Below are 22,154 nucleotides of genomic sequence, written 5' to 3' on the forward strand. Positions count from 1 at the left end.
GTCGGGGTGCGCGCGTGCCTCTTTCGGGCCCCTTCTCAACTCCTCCCCTCCCCTCCCCCTGCCCCTCCGCCTTCTCCCTCTTTCCTCTCCCTCCTTCACTCCCTCCCTCGGGCGTCTCCGGCCGGCTCCCGCTTCCGGTCTGCGGCCGTCTGCGGAAGGTCCCGCCTCTTCCGCCCCTCGGCGGCGGTGGGAGCGGCGCCTGCGCGGGTCCTGTCACGGTGAGCCGGCGGGTCCCCTGGGCGCTCCGCCTGGACGTGGCCGAGCGCCGCCCGGGGCTCGATGGCGATGAACTATAACGCGAAGGATGAGGTGGACGGCGGGCCCCCGTGCGCCCCCGGGGGCACCGCCAAGACCCGGAGGCCGGACAACACGGCCTTCAAACAGCAACGGCTGCCCGCCTGGCAGCCAATCCTCACGGCCGGCACGGTGCTACCCACCTTCTTCATCATCGGCCTCATCTTCATCCCCATTGGCATCGGCATCTTCGTCACGTCCAACAACATCCGCGAGATCGAGGTGAGCGCCGGGTGGGCGGCGGGCCGCGCCCTCCCGGCTGGTTCTCCTCACTCCGCGCCGTTCGGTTCTGGGGTGCAGCTCACCTCCAGCTCCCTCTTGCCGAGTTTTACGTGTGGGGAACGCAGCATGGAAGGGTCGTTGTGAGGTCCTTCCCCGAGGGCTGGCCGTGACCTGCTGGAGGAGGGAGAAGTCGAGTGTGGTGGTCACTCGAGGGATTGGCCGGCTCCGAGGGGTGCCACCTGCGCCGGGATTACCCAAGACCGAGCCGCATCATGGCCCCTGTTGAGCTCAGACTCAGTCACAGAGGTTGATTCTTAACTAAGAAATTTAGCCGTATGTTACCAGGGTACGTGTTACCATGCGTGATTGGAGCGTGCACAGCGCCTTTGATTTAGAGGTAATTAAATGTTTTTAGTTACTGGCCACCATACAAGTGAAAGATAACGTGACACTTTCCTTTGGAATTTGCTGTTAGTCCTTGTTTACTGATATTAAGCCTTACATTCACCTTACTTTTGCCCCTCTGTGATTTTAAAACTTTACATATTGATGACCCCACACAAGGTTTAGTAAGTTGGGCAGTGTTTATTAAACATTTTTGTTGAGATTTTATTGAATAATTTTATTTGAAGAAGACATGATTGAAACACTTACATTGGGGAAGCATTTTGATTAGTGTCAGAGCAGCAATCACAATATTTTTACCCGTCTGTGGAGGGGAAGACGGTTGATAGTAGACTGTAAACACTGTTTGAAGAGGGTAAGACGTGATAGCATACAATCTTCATTTCTTACGTTCTGTCATAGGGATGTATCTGTGCACACTTAACATACTGTATGTATGTGACTTAAGGAGACTTTCAGAGTTTTATTAACCACATCGAGTTCTAGTTAAAATTACAGTATGGGCTGGAGGGATGGCTTAGTGGTTAAGGCGTTTGCCTGCAAAGCCAAAAGATCCCGGGTTCGATTCTCCAGGTTTCACGTAAACCAGATACACAAGAGGGTGCATGTGTCTGGAGTTCGTTTGCAGTGGCTGGAGTCCCTGGCCTTTCTCTCTCATAAATAAATAAAAAAATATATTTAAAAAAATTACAGTACAATCACTAAAACAAGACTTATATTTTTAAGTTGCACAGTGATTCAGTGTTAGTAAAGTATATGTACCACAACTAGTTTTGAAATGTTTTATAAAGAATTATTTTCTATTTATTAACCAAAGCAACTGTCATCACGTGTTTTTTTATGTGCATTAAAAAATTTTATTTGAGAGAGAGAGAGAGAGGAAGGAAGGAGCAGAGACAAAGACAGAATGGGTGTCACAGGGTCTCCAGCCACTGCAAACGCACTCCCATGCATGCACCCCTTGTGCATCTGGCTTATGTGGGTAATGGGGAATTGAACTGGGGTCCTTAGGCTTCATAGGCAAATGCCTTAACCGCTAAACCATTTCCCCCGCCCTTCTATATGCATTTTTATTTATGATTTTTAGTCTCCCTTGTAGTCCTGCAAATGTAGTCTAAAATGCTCCAAAGTGTGAAGTTTTGATTTTGAAGTATTTTGGATTTCACACTTTCAAATTAAGCATGTTAAATTGTTGAAGTCTACATGGCTATTCCAAATTGTGAAACCTCAAATCTGAAACCCTCCTGTTCTCACCATTTTGTATGAGGGATAGTCAGTCTTGTTCTCTCAGATACACTGGGATCATTCATTATATCAGGCCATGAGCATTCAAAGACCATAGCATAGTGTTGTCTTGAGAATTAGAAGCAGTATAGTGCTGTCTTGTAGGATGAGAATTAGAAGCAGTATAGGTATGAGTTAAGGTGGTCCTTTAGCAGGAGATGAGAAGTGAGTTAGAGAGATTGAGATTTTTATAGTAAATTACTTGAGCATTATGTCTTCATCTCCAGTTTTTAAAAGATACTTTTATGTATTTTTTTTTTTTTTTTTTGGTTTTTCAAGGTAGGGTCTTTCTCCAGCCCAGGCTGACCTGGAATTCACTATGGAGTCTCAGGGTGGCCTCGAACTCACGGCAATCCTCCTACCTCTGCCTCCCGAGTGCTGGGATTAAAGGCGTGCGCCACCACGCCCAGCTTATGTATTTATTTGCAAGCAGAGCGAGAGAGGGAAGAGAGGCAGACAGAATGGCCATGCCAGGGCCTCCAGCCCCCACAGACACATGAGCCACTTTGTGCATCTGGCTTTACATGGGTCCTGGGGTATCAAACCGGAGTTTTTAAAGGCTTTGCAGGCAAACACCTTAACTGCTGACCCATCTATCCAACCCCCTTTTTTCATTTTTTTTCTTTTTCGAGGTAGGGTCTTACTCTAGCCCAGGCTGACCTGGAATTCACTATGTAGTCTCAGGGTGGCCTTGTACTCACAGTGATCCTCCTACCTATGCCTCCCAAGTGCTGCGATTAAAGGTGTGTGCCACCATGTCTGACCCCTTTGTTTCCATTTTAAAGCTTCAGTAGTACATTGATTCTTACTAAAATGATAATAGACAAAGCAGAAGAAAATAATTTAACGTTAGAAATTTAAATCATCTAGGTGGGAGAGATGGTCTAGTGGTTAAGGCATTTGCCTGCAAAGCCAAAGGACCTAGGTTCAGTTCCAGTATCAAAGTAAGCTAGATGCACAAGGCTGGCCCATCTGTCTGGAGTTCGTTTGCAGTGGCTGGAGGCTCTGGTGTGCCCATCCTTCCTAGCTCCGCCTTCCCTCTCCCAAGTAAATAAAAAAAAAAATAAGTTATCTTAAGTTTCTTACGATACTAAAATGAAAGCAATAAAAATTTGGGACTTAGTATAAATATTTACTAAGTTATCAAAACTTCTGATAATATTTACTCTTGCACCAAAATATTTAACTGCTTATAAAACTTTGGGTTTTCTTTTTCTTTTTTTTTTTTTCCTGTGTTTTTGAGGTAGAGTCTCACTCTGGCTCAGGCTGACCTGGAATTAACTATGTAGTCTCAGAGTGGCCTTGATCTCACAGCGATCCTCCTACGTCTGCCTCCTGAATGATGTGATTAAAGGCAGGTGCCACTATGCCTGGCTTTGGGTTTTCATTTTTAATTAATTTATTTGTGTGTGTTTGTGTGTTTCAGGGCCTCTTTGTCACTGCAAACTCCATATGCTTATACTGTTCTTTGCATCTGTGTGTAACTTTGGGAGTTGAACCTTAGGCAGCAGACCTTGCAAGAAAATAAAATGCCGTCGACTGCTGAGCCATCTTCCCAGCCCTCAAACTTGGGTTCCACTATAATGCTTGGTTGTAGTTTTGTCTGGTCAGAAGAGCACCAAAGCTAAAAGTCCCGTGTTAGAGTGAGAATCCCAAATCTCACTCTATTTTATGATCAGAGGCATGCTTTTTTGATTGAGTTCGGTTCTTTCTTTACTTGACAAATCAGAGATTGAGACTAGACTCTTTAGGATGCTGTGTACTTCAGAAATTCTGTGATGTCCAGCTTAGATGTGGTTTATAACATTTAGAACTGGAGAAAATGAAAATTTAAAACCATTAGTAATTTTATACCAGCAGTGACACAGTTGGGCTGAAAGCATAAAGTTGGTGTTAAATATGTAGAGAAATTGCTGTGAATTGGGTCTGGTGCTAACAAAAAACCTAGAGAGCTTTCCCAAAACTCACTTGGTTTGTATTTGTTCTGTACTCTTTTATTTTTTTTATTTTGGGCTGTAAGCACGTGCTACCCTGCTGAGCTCTGCCCCTCACTCCTTGTACTCTGGGAGCCCTGATTTAGGTGAAAATACAGTAGGAGTTATTAAAAGGAAATAGAAAATGAGAAATTTCTGTTTTTTTTTTTTTTGAGGTAGGGTTTCACTCTAGCTCAGGCTGACCTGGAATTCATATGTTGTCTCAGGGTGGCCTTGAACTCACTGTGATCCTCCTACCTCTGCCTCCCAAGTGCTGGGATTAAAGGCGTGCACCACCACACTCAGTTGGCAAAAAGAAATTCTTGCCAACATTTAATATTCTATAAGCCATTTATATATTTTAGCTTTAGTTTTATAAGCTTGATAATTGATATTTGATAATTGATAATTGGTGTGTTAGCTCAGATTACTATGGCCGAAGAGACTTGTAAAATCAAGTACTGCAAATCAACTCCAGATGTATGCTTCATGTGGTGCATCTGGCTTTATGTGGGTCCTGGGGAATCAAGCCAAGACTGTTAGGCTTTGCAAGTTCATGCCTTCAGCTACTGAGACATCTCCCCAGCCCAATCCCAAAAACGTAAAGCAAAGCTAGTGGATCTTTCACATTATCCCAGAAATATTATATTAAAAATAATATTCCCAGAAATGTCATGGATCTGCTTGGCTGAAGCAAAGGAGCAGAGTGTTCCCTGTGGGAGTCCTGCTTCCCCCCCCCCCCCCAGGTAGGGTCTCACTAGCCCAGGCTAACCTGGAATTCACTGGAGTCTCAGGGTGGCCTTGAACTCTCGGTGATCCTCCTACCTCTGCCTCCTGAGTGCTGGGATTAAAGACATGCCCCATGAAACCTGCTTTTATGTCTAGGATTGACAATGGGTTTCCAGATGGATTGCAATCAGTTTGATGATAGGAAACACTAGCTTTGCATCCCAGTTATGTGGAATGTTACCCCTGCAAGGAATTCCATTCTTCTCAGAAGTAGACCTATGCTGCTGCCAAAAAATTGTGTGGAACTATTGTTACATTTTAAATTTCACGAATAAAAAGTTGAAAAGTCTTCCTCTTTTTTACATAAGAACTTGTTCCTTTGACTACACAGCCTAAAATGTTTATTTTCTGGCCTTTTACAGAAAAGCAATGCCTGTTCTTGATTTAAAGAAGTATTCTAGCAGATTTAGCATTTGCTACAACAAATAGCTATGTTAAGTTCCACACTGTAATCCTTAAGAATCATTTGAGGAGGGTAGGTTTCATGACCCTGGTAACTGACTGAGCTTTACCATTTTACTACAGATTAGTAGATAGAACTCACCTTAGCTAAGTTTGCCATGATTTTTGTTTCAGTAATAATAGTTTTTGAGTTTGTTTTTTTTTTTTTGTCATAGATACAATTCAAGCAGCCTAAAGAATTCTTTGGACATTTTTACTTTGTTCACCTTTTGTCTTCATAGAACCTCTAGAAAGGGCTCTGGACAAATTCTGTAGGTACTTAAAGTGCCATTTTTAACTTAATCTGATTAATACTTAAGTGGTTTATCTTATTACTCAGCATTTTGTTGTGTGGCTGTTTGGGTCTTATATTGATTTCAGAAAGAAACTTTCCAGCCTTCTTTGTGTACAGTGTAATATACATGTCCTTTAAATTCTACCTTTCTTATCACATTCAGTTCAGTCTGTTTCTAAGGAGTAGGATGTAGTTTTAAAATTATTAAGAAGAAAATCCAGTTTGATTTACGGGACTGTTTAGACTTATTGCAGAACAAAGATGAGCAGTATAATAACTCTTCAACTGACCTCACTTACAGTTGGTTTGCTTCTGGTTCTCTGTCCTTGGGATTTACATTAACCAGTTTTTTTTGTTTGTTTGTTTGTTTTGTTTTGTTTTGAGGTAGGCTCTCATTCTAGTTCAGGCTGACCTGGAATTCACTATGTAGTCTCAGGGTGGCTTCAAACTCACAGCGATTCTCCTACCTTTGCTGGGATTAGAGCCCAGCTTAATCAGGAGGTTTTATAATACTCTCATTGTATTTTGAATTGTGCCTGGTAGGCTTAAAAAAAAAAACTATTTATTTGAATGCACAGAGAAAGAGAAAGAAAGGAAGGATCTGATGGGCATTCCAGAGCCTCTTGCAGCAGACAAACTCCAGACACATGTGGCTTTACATGGGTGCTGGGGAATCGAACCCAGGCCAGCAGCTTTGTAAGCAAGTGCCTTTAACCACTGAGCTATCTCCTGATACGCTTTTGGCAGTTAAAAATATACTAGGAGGGGCTGGAGAGATGGCTTAGTGGTTAAGCGCTTGCCTGTGAAGCCTAAGGACCTCGGGTCAAGGCTTGATTCCCCAGGACCCACGTTAGCCAGATGCACAAGGGGGTGCACGCGTCTGGAGTTCGTTTGCAATGGCTGGAAGCCCTGGTGCGCCCATTCTCTCTTTCTCTCTGCCTCTTTCTCTCTCTGTCTGTAGCTCTCAAATAAATAAATAAATAAATAAAATACTATGGGGCTGGAGAGATGGCTTAGTTGTTAAGCGCTTGCCTGTGAAGCTTAAGGACCCCGGTTCGAGTCTCAATTCCCCAGGACCACGTAAGCCAGATGCACAAGGGGACAAACACACAGCTGGAGTTAGTTTGCTGTGGCTGGGGTCCCTGGCACACCCATTCTCTCTCTCTCTGTCTGTTGCTGTCAAACAAATAAATAAAAAATTTTTAAAAATTATGTTTAAAAAAAAACCAGGAATTGTGTCCCTTCTACTCAGAAGCCTCTTTTCTGTTAAGATTTAGAACTGTCAATGTAAACTTCATTAAAAAAAATAATTTTGTGCTGGAGAGATGGTTTAGTGTTTAATGCACTTGCCAGCAAAGCTAAAGGTCCTAGGTTTGATTCCCCAGTACCCACGTAAGCCAGATATATAAGGTGGGTCATGAGTGTGAAATTAGTTTGCAGTGGCTAAAGGCCTTGGCATACCCATTCTCTCTCTCTCTGCCTTTCACTCTTACTCTCTCTCAAATAAATAAACATTTACAAAATTAATTTTATTTATTTGCAAGGAGAAAGAAAGCAGAAGATTATGGGACCTGGGTGAGGTGGCACACACCATTAATCCCAGCACTTGGAAGGTGGAGTAGGAGTTACAGCCAGCCTGGGACTACAGAGTGAATTCCAGGTCAGCGTGGGCTGGAGGGAGACCCTACCTCAAAAAGAAAGAGAGAGGGAGGGAGGGAGGGAGGGAGGGAAGGAAAGAAGGAAGGAAGAAAGAAAGGAAAAAGATTCTGGGCATGCCAGGGTCTCTTACTGTTGCAGAGGAACTCTAGATGGCTGTACCACTTTACATGTCAGGCTTTACATGGGTACTGGGGAGTTGTATCCAGGCTGGCAGGCTTTGCAAGTGAGCAACTTTAACTGCTGAGCCATCTCCCCAACCTGTAAACTTCATTTTTTGAAGCCTATTGGGTTGTTAGACCTAATAGATTTTGTTCTAATTTAGAAGTTAGGTCAAGCTGCCCTTGAATTTTAGCTGACAAAGGTTGTAGTGGATATTTGATTGTGAACACGCATACACAGAATTTCATTTATCAAGGATTTTAATTAGTATGGTATATTTTCTGTATATACAAAATACCTGCTTGGGCATAGTGGGTAACTGAAATTGAAAATGTGTAAGAACAGCTTTTTTCCTCTTTTATTTTTCAAGCATGAGCCTTTTCTTCAGGAGCCTTCAATCTTCTAGGAAAGATGCGACAGACATAATAGGAGCTGTGGATGTAGCTTGGTGATAGAGCCCTTAATTAGCATGTGCAAGGTCCTGGGTTTAGTCCCCAGCTTTGTAAAAACAAAACATAAACCTGATGTGGTGACACATGCTTGTAAAGTCCTGCACTTGAGAGGTGGAGGCAGGAGGATCAGGAGTTCAATGTCTTTTGCAATATAGAGATTTCATACCCAGTCCAGTCTATAGGGTAGTCAATCTCAAAAAAAGAAAAGGGGGGGGGGACAGTGAGTGAGACAGACAATACACATAATGGGGTAACTAAGCATTGGTCCAGATGAGTGGCACCCACAGAATATGAGTTCAAAGAAAGTTAGGCTCATGTCTGGGTATGGTGGTGTGTGTCTGTCATACAAGTACTAGGGTGGCTGATGCATGAGGATAACAAACTAGGGGCCAGCCTAGGTCACATAACAAACTGATCTTAACAAAACAAAAGTGAAAGATCACATCTGTCTCTGGTGATCAGGAAAAGCTTTGTGAGGGATGTAGGCTTTGAGTTGGATCTTTAATACCCCCCCTCTCACTCAGTCATACCCTCTCCCCCCACAATTTTTTATTTATTTGCAATCAGAGAGAGTAAGTATGGGCATGCCAGGGCCACTAGCCACTGCAAATGAATTCCAGATGCATGTTTCACTTTGTGCTCTACCTACGTCTGGCTCTGTGGTGGTTTGATTCAGGTGTCCTCCATAAACTTAGGTGTTCGGAATGCTAGGTTCCCAGCTGATGGATATTTGGGAATTAATGCCTCCTGGAGGGAGTGTATTGTTGGGGGTGGGCTTATGGGCTTTATAGCCAGTTTCCCCATCCCAGTGTTGGGCACACCCTCCTGTTGCTGTGGTCCATCTTCTGTTGGCCAGGGGGTGATGTCCACCCTCTGCTCATGCCATCGTTTTCCCCTGCCATCGTGGAGCTTCCCCTCGAGCCTGTAAGCCAAATAAACCTCTTTTTCCCAGAAACTGCTCTTGGTTGGGTGATTTCTACCAGCAATGCGAACCGGACTGCAACAGGCTCTATATGGGTACTAGGGAATCAAACCTGGACTGGCAGACTGCACAAGCAAGTGCCTTTAATTGCTGAGCCATCTTCCCAGCTGTAAAAAAAAAAAAAAAAAAAAAATGTTTTCATTACCATGTGCACATGCCACAGTGTGCGTGTGAAAGTTATACGAGAACTTGGGGAGCTGTTTTCTGCCTTCTACCTTGTTTGGATCAGAGTCTCTTGTTCACTGCTTACACGAGGCTATCTGGCCTGCAAGCTCCCAGGATTCTCTTGTTTCCACTTCCCATCTCACCATAGGAAGGCTGGGATACCAGACTCTGTTGAATCTCACTTTATGTGGGTTCTGGGGATCTGAACTCAGGTTGTCAGGCTTGTATAACAAGTGATTTTGTCCACTGTGCCATCCACTGAGCCCATGAAAAAGGAGAAGTTTGGTTGTACTCGAAGAGATTGAAATGAGCATTGATTTGGTGGCAGGAAATCAAAAAGTATATAGAGAAAATAAGACTAAAGAACCAGTTGTGTTGCCTTATACCTACAACCCTAGCACTGAGGCTGGGGTAGGAAGATCACCATGAGTTCAAAGCCAGCCTGGGCTCTAGCGTGAGTTACAGATCAGTCTGGGCTTAGGGTGAGACCCTGCCTTAAACAACAACAACAATAACAACAAAAAAGCAGGAGGCTGGGGAGATGGCTTAGCAGTTAAGGCACTTGTCTGTAAATCTTAATGACCTGGGGGTGATTCCCTAGTATCCATGTATTAACCAGATTCACAAAGTGGTTCATGCATCTGGAGTTCATTTGCAGTGGCTGTAGGTACTGGTGCACCCATTTTCTCTCTTTCTCTGCTTGAAAATATAAAGAAAAATATTTAAAAAGTAAAGAAAATGAAAAGAAAGTGAGGACAATAAGCTGGTGCCAGGTTGTGTATAGTCTTGGGTATTTAATAATGAATGTATTTAAGCAGGATCAGAGAGGACCAAAAGAGAGAATGTATGGGGCTCAACTTTAAGAGAGATTGTATATGTAGCAAAATAAGAAAGGACCCAAAACACGGCAGGAAAGTGCACGGACAAAAGCAGCCCCTCATCTTCCAAGCCTGGATGAGAGAGAGCTTACCAAAGGGGCCAGGAAGCAAGGACTGTAAGAGTCAGGGCCAGAATAATGAGAGATTCACACATATTATCATATATTCCTTTGTATGGGTCAAACATACAATTAGGATGAGCCTCCTCATCAGACTCAGGTGTGTAAGGGAACGACCTGATTGGTTGATGCTCTCAGGAGGCTGACTCAGGTGGGCTGCAGCCCACAGGTGTGCTAAACTGGGGAAAACTTGAAGAAGCAGGAAGTGCTGCTGGGTTGTTGATTGCAGCATCTTGAATGAGACTGGGTCAGACTTGGATTCTAGTCCTACCAAGGCAGTTAAGGTGACATCCATGTTCTTCTTGGGCCTGTCTCACTGGCTGACTGCCTATAAAAAAGTTGACTTGGCTCCTGTTATGTATCTATATCAGATACATGAGAATTCTTACCTCCTCTCCCTAGCAATTCTGACACTAAATGTTTTTGTACCCATCCGGGTCCCATATAACTTCATCAATTCTGACATTGTCTAATAGGATCTAGCATCAAGTCCAACAGATTAAGGGCTCAGTCCCACAAGACTGCACTCTGCTTAAGATGCTGAACACAGCCCCAGTTTGACCATACTTCTTACAAAAGTATACGTAGGTTCTCATGATTTGTCCCTGGATTTGATTGATTTTAGGAACTCAGGAACTGGCTTTTCCCTCTTATTATAAAGGGACGTTAGGAAGGAGGATACAGGTAGCCATACAAGTGGGAGAGATGTATTGGATTGGAGGCATGGGAGAAGGAGCAAAGAGGTTCTGTGCCTTCTTGGGTGCACTACTCTCCTAGTGTTCAGTTAGTTGGGCTCTTCAAACTCTATCCCCTTTTTTTTGTGGAGGTTTTTCTTATGCTATTAAAATTGATTCAGTTGGCTATTGATGACCAACTTCCACAGGTGTAGGAGAAAAATTGAGGTGGGTGTGGTGGCCCACACTTCTAATCTCAGCACTTTTCAGGCAGAGTTAGAAAAATCACTGTGAGTTCAAGGCCAGCCTGGCACTACAGAGTGAGTTCCAAGTCAGCCTGGGCTAGAGTGAGACTCTGCCTCAAAAAAAACAAAACAAAACAAAAACAAAACATTAAACAAATACACTTAGTCTGTCTTCACTCAGAGACCTGTGTTTTTAGTTGTTTTATAGGCATAGCTTCTTATTGATATTTGTAGTGAAAGAATTTTTCCTAACATAATTCCACTAGTCAACAAATGTGCTTTTATGAAAAACATTTCTAGTCTGAAAATCTGATAAAGCCAACTTTTATTAAGCAATCATGTGTTTTTAATTTTTTTTTGTTTCATTATAATGGTTGATTCCAAATTATGGCACATACAAGGAAACCTCCTATAGACATCCAGGTGCAGGTTTTTAAATGGACATACATTTTCCATTTATTTGATAAGTACAAAAACTGCAATGCTGGGTCATATGTTAACAGGATGCTGAGGTTCAAGAAACTGCCCCAACAATCATTCTGCATTCCTACCAGCGATGAATGAGAGTGCCTATGCTCTACATTATTTGTGCATTCTGTGGTGTTTAGATCTTTACCATGCTACCAGGAAAACTGCAGTATCTCATTATGGTTCTCATTCGTAATTCCCTAATGATATGCTGATGTTGAACATTTTTCAAATGCTTGTCATCTTTATGTTATATTATGAATAGCTTTGTCTTTCTCAAATTCATGGTGAAACTATTTGGAGGTGATTCATATGAAGTCATAAGAATGGAGCTCCATAATGGGATTAAAAGTCTTACAAAAAGTGACAGAGAAGTCAGAATTCTCCTTGTGTACTTGGGACACACCATGTTCCCAGCATATCCACAGGGTTACCAACCAGAAAGCTCTGCACTAGTGTCTAGACTACAGTGCAGGACTTCACAATTAGACATGATTGATTGAACATAAAACTGTACATTTCTAGCCCTGATCCTATCCCCAGAGGTTGTGCTGGGCCAGAGACCTTGGTTGCATGGTTGGTCTTTCTGTTGACCAGTACCCATCTTGAACCATCTTCTTGTAGTGTGAATCAAAGGGCATCTGAGTAAGGAAGGTACTCCAGTCACCTGGGAATTTCCCAGGGTGAAACTCCCTGCCAGGAACCTAGGACAAAGAGAAAACATTCAACACACCCTTTTTTTTTTTTTTTTTTTTTTGTGGGAAGACAGAGAAAACTTTTCTATTTTTTCTTTCTGGTGGTATTGGGGCAAACACCTTATGCATACTGATGAGCTGCATTTCCAGCCCATAGTTTTTTGCTGTTCTCTGTCTTTAATGGGCACTCCAGGGCCTCTAGCCACTGAAAACGAACTCCAGACGCATGCACCCCCTTGTGCATCTGGCTAACGTGGATCCTGGGGAATCGAACCTGGGTCCTTTGGCTTTGCAGACAAATGCCTTAACCGCTAAGCCAACCCTCCAGCCCCATTTGCTGTCTTTTTGAATTTGAAAATACACCATGAAAAGCTGAGATGACTATGAAAATATTTAAGATTGAGATTTAAGAAGAAAAGAGGGCTGGAGGATGGCTTAGCAATGGAGGCACTCAGCTGCAAAGCCAAAGGACCCAGGTTTGATTCCCCAGGACCCAAGTAAGCCAGATGCACAGGGTGGCACATGTTTTTGGAGTTTGTTTGCAGTAGCTGGAGGCCCTGGCATGCTAATTCTCTCTCCCTCTCTCAAATTAATGAATAAAAATTTAAAAAAGAAGAAAATATATATTACTTTCTACATACTTGTATTTTAGTAGTTTAGACCTTATAGCTAGCTATACATCACCACAAGCTTTGAATCTTACTCATCTTTATAACTTTACCCATAAATGTATTTATTTGTTTTGGTGGAAAACAGAGAGGGCATTGATTGGAAAGATAAGTGAGTATCACAACAGAGACCATTCTTTAGTATTTGACACCTCACAATGTCAAAATCAAGAGATGACTTTAACAGCTGTTTTTGTCTGACTTTTGTCTTGGCTGCTTCATAGGACTTAGTTTTCCTTTTTTTTAATTTTGTTTTTATTGGAGGCAGGGTCTCACTGCAGCCCAGGCTGACCTGGAATTCATTATGTAGTCTCAGGGTGGCCTCAATTCACAGTGTTCCATCTGCCTCTGCCTCTCGAGTGCTGCGATTAATTATTTTTTCTTATAATAGCAGATTCTATCAGTGTCCAAAGAAGTGCTTAGTTATATTTTTTTTCTTGCAGATTGATTATACCGGAACAGAGCCTTCCAGTCCCTGCAATAAATGTTTGTCTCTGGATGTGACACCTTGCATTTGTACCATTAACTTCACATTGGAAAAGTCATTTGAGGTCTGTGTTTTCAAGTTCTGTGTTAGAAAAATTATGCTTAAAATTATTGTTTTTACTAGCTATTTCCTTTTTGTTGAGTTTAATTTAGTGGAATCCATACATATTTAAGCAAGATTGTTTTAAATGCTGAGTGGTTGCATTTTGTTGTCTGATAATTAAACATGTTTATTTGAATGGGTTACTTTAGTTTGTATTTTGTAAACACAATTTATGGCAATACTTTATCCTTTCAGTGGATAATTTTATAACAGTACAAATCAATTTTTTATCATTTATATCCTTGTGATTATACATAAAATTATTTCTCAATCTCTGGTGTTTCTTCAGATTGTGTAAATATTCTTAAATTATTTGTCAAATTGTTTTCATACTTTTAACTTGATGGAATAATACTGATTATTACATTACCTAATTAAATTATTTTTGTGAAATATGAAGCATTACACTTATTAAAATTTTATTAATTTGTTGTATTTTGGCATTTGGTGTTCTTTCTCTCTCCCCTCTCATTGTAGTAATACTTACTCTTCTTGATAGCCCAACATATTGGGAAAGGACGTAAGTCATAGTTGGTGTGGAGAACAGTTTGCTTTGTCTTCTACCTGAAAACTGAGCTCATAGTCTTCAGGGAGTAAAACTGACATAAACACACTAGCTTTCATCTTTTGTATTTTAGGTGTTTGGAGTAGTGGTAAGTATAGTGGTATCTGGAAGATGCTGGCCATCTAGTGGTTACAGTTGCTCTAGCATTAAGACAAAATGTTGGGTGGTGGGAGTGAGGACAGGAAAATGATTTGGGAGAGGGCAGGGATTTAATTTGGCTTTTTTTTTTTAAACAGAAATAACATGAATTCAGTATATCCTTAAAAGTATAGCATTGCATTGTGGTGGGCAAAATAAAGATGCCCAAATTTGGCTTTTGTTAGAACAGGCAGAATTGAAATGAAAGACTTGGAATGATTTAGAAACTCTATTACATCCCTACTCAAAAACATTTATTTCAGAACTTCCTTTTAGGATATGTGCTCAACCTCACATTCATTCTCTGAAAGGTTCTTTGCTTCTGCACTGACCTTGAACTGAACTTAAAGCCTTTGTTTTTCAGGGAATTTTAAGTTCATTTTACTTACTTTAATTCACTCAAAAGGTCTCCTTTTTTGAAAATTTATTTATTTACGTGTGTGTGTGTGCACTCGTGCATGTGTGTGAACACCTGTGCCTCTTGCCACTGAAAATTAATGCCGAACACTTGTGTCACTTTTAAAAAATGTGACTTATTTTTTTGAAAAAATTTTTTTATTTGAGAGAGAAAGAAAGGCAGACACACACACACACACACACACACACACACACACACACACACACGGAGAGCACGAGCGAGCGAGCGAGCAACCAAGAGAGAGAATGGTCATGCCAGGGCCTTCAGCTGTTGCAAACAAACTCCAGAAGCATGTGCCACCTTGTGCATCCGGCTTATGTGGGTCCTGGGGAATTGATCCTGGGTCCTTTAGCTTTGTAGGCTAGTGCCTTAACCACTAAGCAATCCCTCTAGCCCTAGTATTTTTTATTTATTTGAGAGAGAGAGAGAGAGAGTCAGAGACAGAGAGATTTATGGGCACTCCAGGGCCTTCTGCCACTGTAAATCAACTCCTCTGTGTAGCCTAGGTTGGCCTAGAACTCATGATCTTTCTGCCTTTGCCTGTCAAGTGCTGGAATTACAGTTTGTGTCACTATTACCTTTAATAATCAATTCTGGGCTGGAGAGATGGCTTAGCAGTTAAGGCGCTTGCCTGTGAAGCCTAAGGACTCCAGGTTTGATTCCCTAGTACGAGTGTCACGTGTCTAGAGTTCTTTTGCAGTGGCTAGAGGCCCTGGTGCACCCATTTCTTTCCTTCTTTCCTTCTTTCCTTCCCTCCCTCCCTCCCTCCTTCCCTCCTTCCTTCCTTCCTTCCTTCCTTCCTTCCTTCCTTCCTTCCTTCCTTCCTTCCTTCCTTCCTTCCTTCCTTCCTTCCTTCCTTCCTTCCTTCCTTCCTTCCTTCCTTCCTTCCTTCCTTCCTTCTTTCTTTCTTTCTTTCTTTTTTTGTTTTTTGAGGTAGGGTCTTACTCTGGCCCAGGCTGACCTGAAATTCACTCTGTAGTCTCAGGGTGGCCTTGAACTCTTGGTGATCCTACCTCTGCCTCCCGAGTGCTGGGATTAAAGGTGTGGGCCACCATGCCTGGCTTCATTCTTTCTTTATCTGTTTCTTTTTCTTCCTCTTTCTCCTCTCTCTATTAAATAAATAAAATATTTTAAAAAATCAGTACTTAAATGATAGTATAGGAGAGAGTAGCAGATCAATGTGAGTGAATTTCCTTTTTGTTTTTGAGGTGAGGTCCAACTGTAATCAAGGCCAACCTAGAATTTTGTCTAGCCCATGCTGACATGTAATCCTCCTGCACCAGCCTCCTGAGTGCTGAGATTAAAGGCACAAGCCACCACATCTGGCCTGTGCTCCTTGTCATTGAGGATAAGAATATAAAAAATAAAGTTATAATTAAAAAAGAGAAAACAAGGCTGGGCATGGTGGTACACATCTTTAATTGCAGCATTTAGGAGGCAAAGGTAGAAGGTTCATTGTCAGTTTGAGGCCAGCTAAGACTACATAGTGAATTCCAGGTCAGTCTAGGCTAGAATGAGACCCTATGGGTGTGTATTTGTTTATTTAGCTTTTGTGACACCCAGAATGGACCTGGAGCATGGACATGCTAGGCAAACACTCTACTGTAGCAGAACTACAACCCAGACATGGTATTTGTACCATGTTGCATGTTAAGCACTATAGAATTCACCTTAGTATTTAATACAGATTGAAAACCACTGTGTACAAATGATTTAATATTTATGTACAGATGGAAAAAGATAATACGAAATAATTTTTATACAAAAACTTTTGTTTTCTCCAGGGCAATGTGTTTATGTATTATGGACTGTCTAATTTCTATCAGAACCACCGACGTTATGTGAAATCTAGAGATGACAGTCAGCTAAATGGAGATCCTAGTGCTTTACTTGTGAGTAAAAGATAAAATATAAAATGTGTTATCTGCAGAATAAGAACTTTTAATACTATTGTAGGAAATGGAAGTATTGCTTGTCATTTCTAGCTTGTATGGACAATTTTTAATTAAAATAGTTTTTCTGGAATTTGTACATGTTATTAACTTCAAATACTTAATACTTCCCACTTATTATAGTAATTATTGGGATTTTGGCTTCATCTGTCTAATGGAATTTTTATCAGTGCAGATTGTTGGATGTGTACTTATTTTGTTTGGGTTTGATTGTTTTTACTGTACTAGGTAGACATATGCAAATGAGCTGCATTTAATTACTGGAATTGTGCTTTAAAATTGAATAAAAGTATTGACTTTTTTTTTTTTACCTGTGGCAATAATGAGCAGTAAAAATATAACAGATAGCTACCAGTCTGTGGAGCTTCTTAGTTACTTATTTATTTTTAATTCTTTTTTATTAACAACTTCTATACTTATAGACAATAAACCATGATAATTCCCTCTCCTCCCCCACTTTCCTCTTCACACATCCACACTCCATCACATCCCTTCCCTTTGTCCTTTAGTCTGTCTTTCATTTTGATGTCATCATCTTTTCCTCCTATTATGAAGGTATTGGGAAGGTAGTTCTAGGCATTGCTAGGTCATGAATAACAAGGTCAATTTGAGCTTAGGTGTCTGCATTGTAAGTAAGCCTTTCTTTGGCTTTTGCATTCTTTCTGCTACCTCTTCCGCAATGGACCCTGAGACTTGGAAGTTGTGATAGAGATATTATAGTGCTGAGCATTCTCCATCACTTCTCAGTACTTTTGGGTCATCCCAATAGTCACTGCCATCTGAAAAGAGAAGATTCTCTAATCACAAATGAGAGTAGCATTAATATATGGCTATGAACATTAAATAAAGTGCCTGCAGGGCAGTTTGGTGAGCATAATATTTGCATTTAGCCAGACAAAAGCAGGCGTTAAATTCCTAAGGCTCATGACCTCCCCCACCATAGGCTTCCAGTACTAGGCATGTATTCCTTCCCATAGAGCAGTTGGTTTACCCCATAACAGACATGCCACTATATCACCCATTTGGTCATTTTGCCTGGCAGGCCAAACTTGAGGCTTGCAATGCCCACTGTTTTCATCACTAATGGCCTCTGTCTCCCATAGGGCTGTACACAGTGCAGCTTTTTCCACCTTTCTGTCAGCTGATCTACAGGGAGGAGATTTTCAGCCCAGTCCCAGCTTGATTTCCCAGTGACCTTGCAGCCCAGGCATGTGGAGTCTTCAGCAATAGGGTCTTGCCATCTATTTCTGGTGGGAAACCAAGAGCCTTGAAATGTTTTGGGTCATCAGGGACTGCCTTGGTCAGCAACTCACTGGAAGGTATCCCATCCCTGGCACGGAAGTTTTTCTAGTGGCAGTCTATGGTTTCTGAGTGTGCCATTATCCAAACAAGTAAGTTTTCATATGGCTTATTCACAGTATCCTGAATTTTCATTAACCCTCCCTCTATCCTTTTACTCAATCTCTTCTGCTGACCTCGCTTAGGCCATTCCACCCCCAGTAATCTGTTTGTCTACCTACATATGTACAATAGCATCAAGTCCTCCCCTCTCTCCCTTGTAGCCCCTTTCTAGTTTACTGGCCTACTGATTTTTCACTCCAACTCACACAAAAGTCTAAGCATTTGTAGCTAGGATCCACATATGAAAGAGGACATAAGATGTTTGGCTTTCTGGGCCTTTCCAGATCTATCCATTTCCCTGCAGATTTTATTTTTCTTTACTGCTGAATGGAATTCCATTGTATAAATGTACCACATCTTCATTATCCATTCATCAGTTGAGGGAAATTTAGGCTGGTTCCCTTCCTAGCTACTATGAATGGACCAGCAATAAACATGGATGTGCAAGTAAGGTAGTAAGAAGAGTCCTTGGGATATACGCCTAGGAGTGGTATAGCTGGGTCATAGGGTAACTCTATTTTTCGGTGTTTCAGTAACCTCTACACTGATTTCCACAATGGCTCTACCAGGTAATCTTCCCACCAAGAGTGTAGAAGCATTCCTCTTTTTCTACATCCTCACTCACATTTATTGCCATTTGTTTTCTTGATAGCCATTCTGACAGGAGTAAGATGGAATCTCAAAGTAGTTTTAATTTGATTTTTCCTGATGGCTGAGGACATAGAACATTTTTCTAGATGTTTATATGCTATCTGTATTTCTTCTATGAACTCTATTCAGTTCTACAGCCCATTCTTTTTAATCGAGTTGTTTGATATATTATTGTGTAGTTTTTGGAGTTCTTTTTATATCCTGGATAGTAATCCTCTATCATATATATAGCTGGCAAAGATTTTCTCCCATTTTGCAGGTTGCCTCTTTGCTCTATTCACAGTGCCCTTTGCTGTATAATAGCTTTGTAGTTTTATGAGGTTCCACTGGTTGATTACTGGTTTTATTTCCTGAGCAACTGGGTTATATTCAGAAGGTCATAGCCTATGCCAGTGTGTTAAGTGGTTTACCCTACTTTTTTCCTCTAGTAGTTTCAGTTTCAGGTCTGTTATTAAGGTCTTTGATCCATTTGGATTTCATTGATGTGCATGCAGAGATAAGGATTTATTTTCATCCTTCTACATATACATGTACAGTTTCCCCCACACCATTTGTTAAGGAACAATTTGTCTTTTCTCCAGTGAATATTTGTGACATTTTTGTCAAAAGTAGGATGGCTGTAGTTGCCTGGATTTACATCTGGGTCCTCTGTTCTATTCCATTGATCTATGTGTCTATCTTCGTGCCAGTACCATGGTGTTTTTGTTACTATGGGTTTATAATATAGCTTAAAATTGGGTATGGTGTGTTACCACCAGCCTTATTTTTGTTGCTCAAAATTGTTTTGGCTATTTGAGGTTTTTTGTGCTTCTAAATGAATTTTAGGATTGTTTTTCTCTACTTCCATGAAGAATGGGATTTTAATTAGAATTGCATTAAATGGCAAGATTGACATTTTTACAATATTGGTCCTTCCAAGCCAAGAAAATGGGTTGTCTTCCCATTTCCTAGTATCTTCTGCAATTTCTCACTAGATAGTTTTAAATATTTTATTATAGAGATCCTTCACTTCTTCGGTTAGGTTTATTCCAAAGTCCCTCCTTGTATTTTTCAAGGCAATTGTGAATGGGAATGATTCCCTGATTTCATCTGTCACATGCTTGTTGTAAGTATATGGGAAAGCTACTGATTTATGTGTATTTATTTTGTGTCCTACCATATTGCTAAAGTGTTCATCAGCTCTAGGAGTATGCTGGTAGAGTCTTTAGGGTCCTTTTATGTATAGAATCATAACATTTGTGTTGTAGTCATGTTCATAGTGCTGTCAGAAATCAACTGACCAAGAACAGCTTGTGGGAAAAAAGGTTTATTTTGGCTTACAGACTTGGTGGGGGGAGGGGGGGGAGCTCCATGATGGCAGGAGAAAACGATGGCATGAGCAGAGAGTGGACATAACCTCCTGGCCAAGATCTGGTAGACATTGACAACTGGAGAGTTGCACTGGCAAGAGGAAGCTGGTTAAAATACTTATAAGCCCACCCCTAACAATACACTGCCTCCAGGAGGCATTAATTTCCAAATTGCCATCTGTTGGGAACCTAGCATTCACAATACTTAAGTTAATGGAAGACACCTAAATCAAACTACTACATTCTGCCTCTTCCCCTCTACACTGATAACCATATATGATATAAAATACAATCCATTTAGTCCAACATTAACATTCAGTCCATAGTTGTTTTTTTTTTTTAATCAATTCCAATGTTGTTCAAACAACCCCATAGTCCAAGGTCTTTTAACTGAGCAGTAATATAAAAAAAAAAAAAATCCCCCCCCAAACCCATAATGGTATAGAGTAACACTCATACTGCAAAAGATGTCAATGGGCATAGCAAAGAAATATTCAACTATGCAAGATTTAAACAGGGCAAACATTAAATTCTGTAATTCCAAGTTCAACAATTCTAGTCCATGACAAATCTCCATGTCATAGTCCATGTCCGATAATTTCAATCAGCACCAAGTCTCTGGAGTTCCAATTCTGCCCCTCCAGCTAGGCTACTCAGTCCTGGAAAACTTCATTGTGGCCAGCAGCTCTCCTTAGCAGCCATCTCATAGTTTTGGGTCTCCACTACAACCCACAGTCCATTCTCATGGCTCCATTGGGTCTCCATGCAGGCATCCAGCAAACCTGTTTCACACTACCCATGGCCATTTCCAAAACACAAGACTGCTGCAAATTCAGTGACCCTCTCTTTCCTGCATTTCGTATACTCCATAATACCAGGTAGAGTACCAGTTTGTTAATCCAAGGGGAATAAATAAAGCAGACTTTGAAGAACAGGACACTCCTTGAGCATTCAGACTCCTTCAAAAGAGTCTACTTTCTTCCTGTTGCCCCAATCTCAAAGGTTGTAGTCTCTCATATAATTGTAGCTGAATGGGCAGAAGTTTCAGCCCAAAGATTTCATTTCTGTGCCATATCCCTTGGCCCACACCAGTCTGTTTCTGTGCAAAGCAATCCTGTACAAGGTTCTCAGGACATGGGCATAATAGCAAGCCTCTCACACAAACTGCTTCTGGCCCAGTCCAAGCAAAGCTCTTTCTCACCCTCAGAAGCCAAACCTTACAGTCCGTTGTTCTTACTGCATTCAGGTCTGCAAGGCATCTCTTAGGCCAAGGTTTCAAATCATTTCACATTCCTCTTGAAAATCTCCAAAAGGCCAAAGGCACACAGTCAGGTATCTCCCAGCAACCCTACTCCTCTGGTACCCACTTTACTGATGCAGTGAGGTTCACAGTGCTGCCACAAATCACCTGACCAAGAGCAGCTTGTGGGATAAAAGGTTTATTTTGGCTTACAGACTTGAGGGGAAGCTCCGTAATGGCAGGGGAATATGATGGTATGAGCAGAGGATGGACTTAACCTCCTGGCCAATATCAGGTGGACAACAGCAACTGGAGAGTGTACCCAACACTGGCAAGAGGAAGCTGGTTAAAATACCCATAAGCCTGCCCCCAACAATATACTTCATCTAGGAGGTGTTAATTCCCAAATTACCATCAGCTGGGAACCTAGCATTCAGAACACCTCAGTTTTGGAGGGACATCTGAATCAAACCACTACAATCTGTAAATAATGATAATGTGATCTCTTCCTTTCCAATTTATATCCCTTTTATGAGTGTCTCTTGTCTTGCTGCTATAGTTAAGACTTCTAGTACTATATTAAATAAAAGTGGGGACAGTAGACATCCTTGTCTTGTTCCTGATTTAAGTGGAAAAGCTTTAAGGTTTTCCCCATTTAGTATTAATGGTTTGTCATGAATAGTCTTTATTATGTTGAGACATGTGCTTTCTATTCCGTTTCTGCAGTACTTTTGCCATGAAGGGATGTTGGATTTTGTCGAATGCCTTTTCTTCATGTATTGAGATGATCATGTGATTTTTGTTATAAAGCCCATTTATATAGTGTTTTACAGTTATCAATAGTGTATGAACCATCCATGCATCTCTGAGATGAAGCTTACTTGGTCAGGGTGAATGATCTTTTTGATATATTCTTTATTCTGTTTGCCAATATTTTGTTGAGAAGTTTTGCATTTATGGTCATGAAGGAGATTGGTCTGTAAC

At 41.3% G+C, this 22,154-nt stretch overlaps 1 protein-coding gene across 1 annotated transcript in view; it reads left to right on the top strand.

Moving 5' to 3' along the window:
• Positions 1-217: 217 nt before the first annotated feature.
• Positions 218-22,154, top strand: part of Tmem30a (transmembrane protein 30A) — a 37,121-nt gene continuing 15,184 nt past the window's right edge. The window contains exons 1-3 of the mRNA XM_004660486.2: positions 218-516; positions 13,311-13,418; positions 16,362-16,469. Coding sequence (XP_004660543.1) covers positions 280-516; positions 13,311-13,418; positions 16,362-16,469 — 453 coding nt within the window. The 5' untranslated portion in view covers positions 218-279. The remainder of the gene's footprint in view (positions 517-13,310; positions 13,419-16,361; positions 16,470-22,154) is intronic.

This window comes from Jaculus jaculus, chromosome 10, assembly GCF_020740685.1.
Source record: "Jaculus jaculus isolate mJacJac1 chromosome 10, mJacJac1.mat.Y.cur, whole genome shotgun sequence".
Lineage (NCBI taxonomy): Eukaryota > Metazoa > Chordata > Mammalia > Rodentia > Dipodidae > Jaculus > Jaculus jaculus.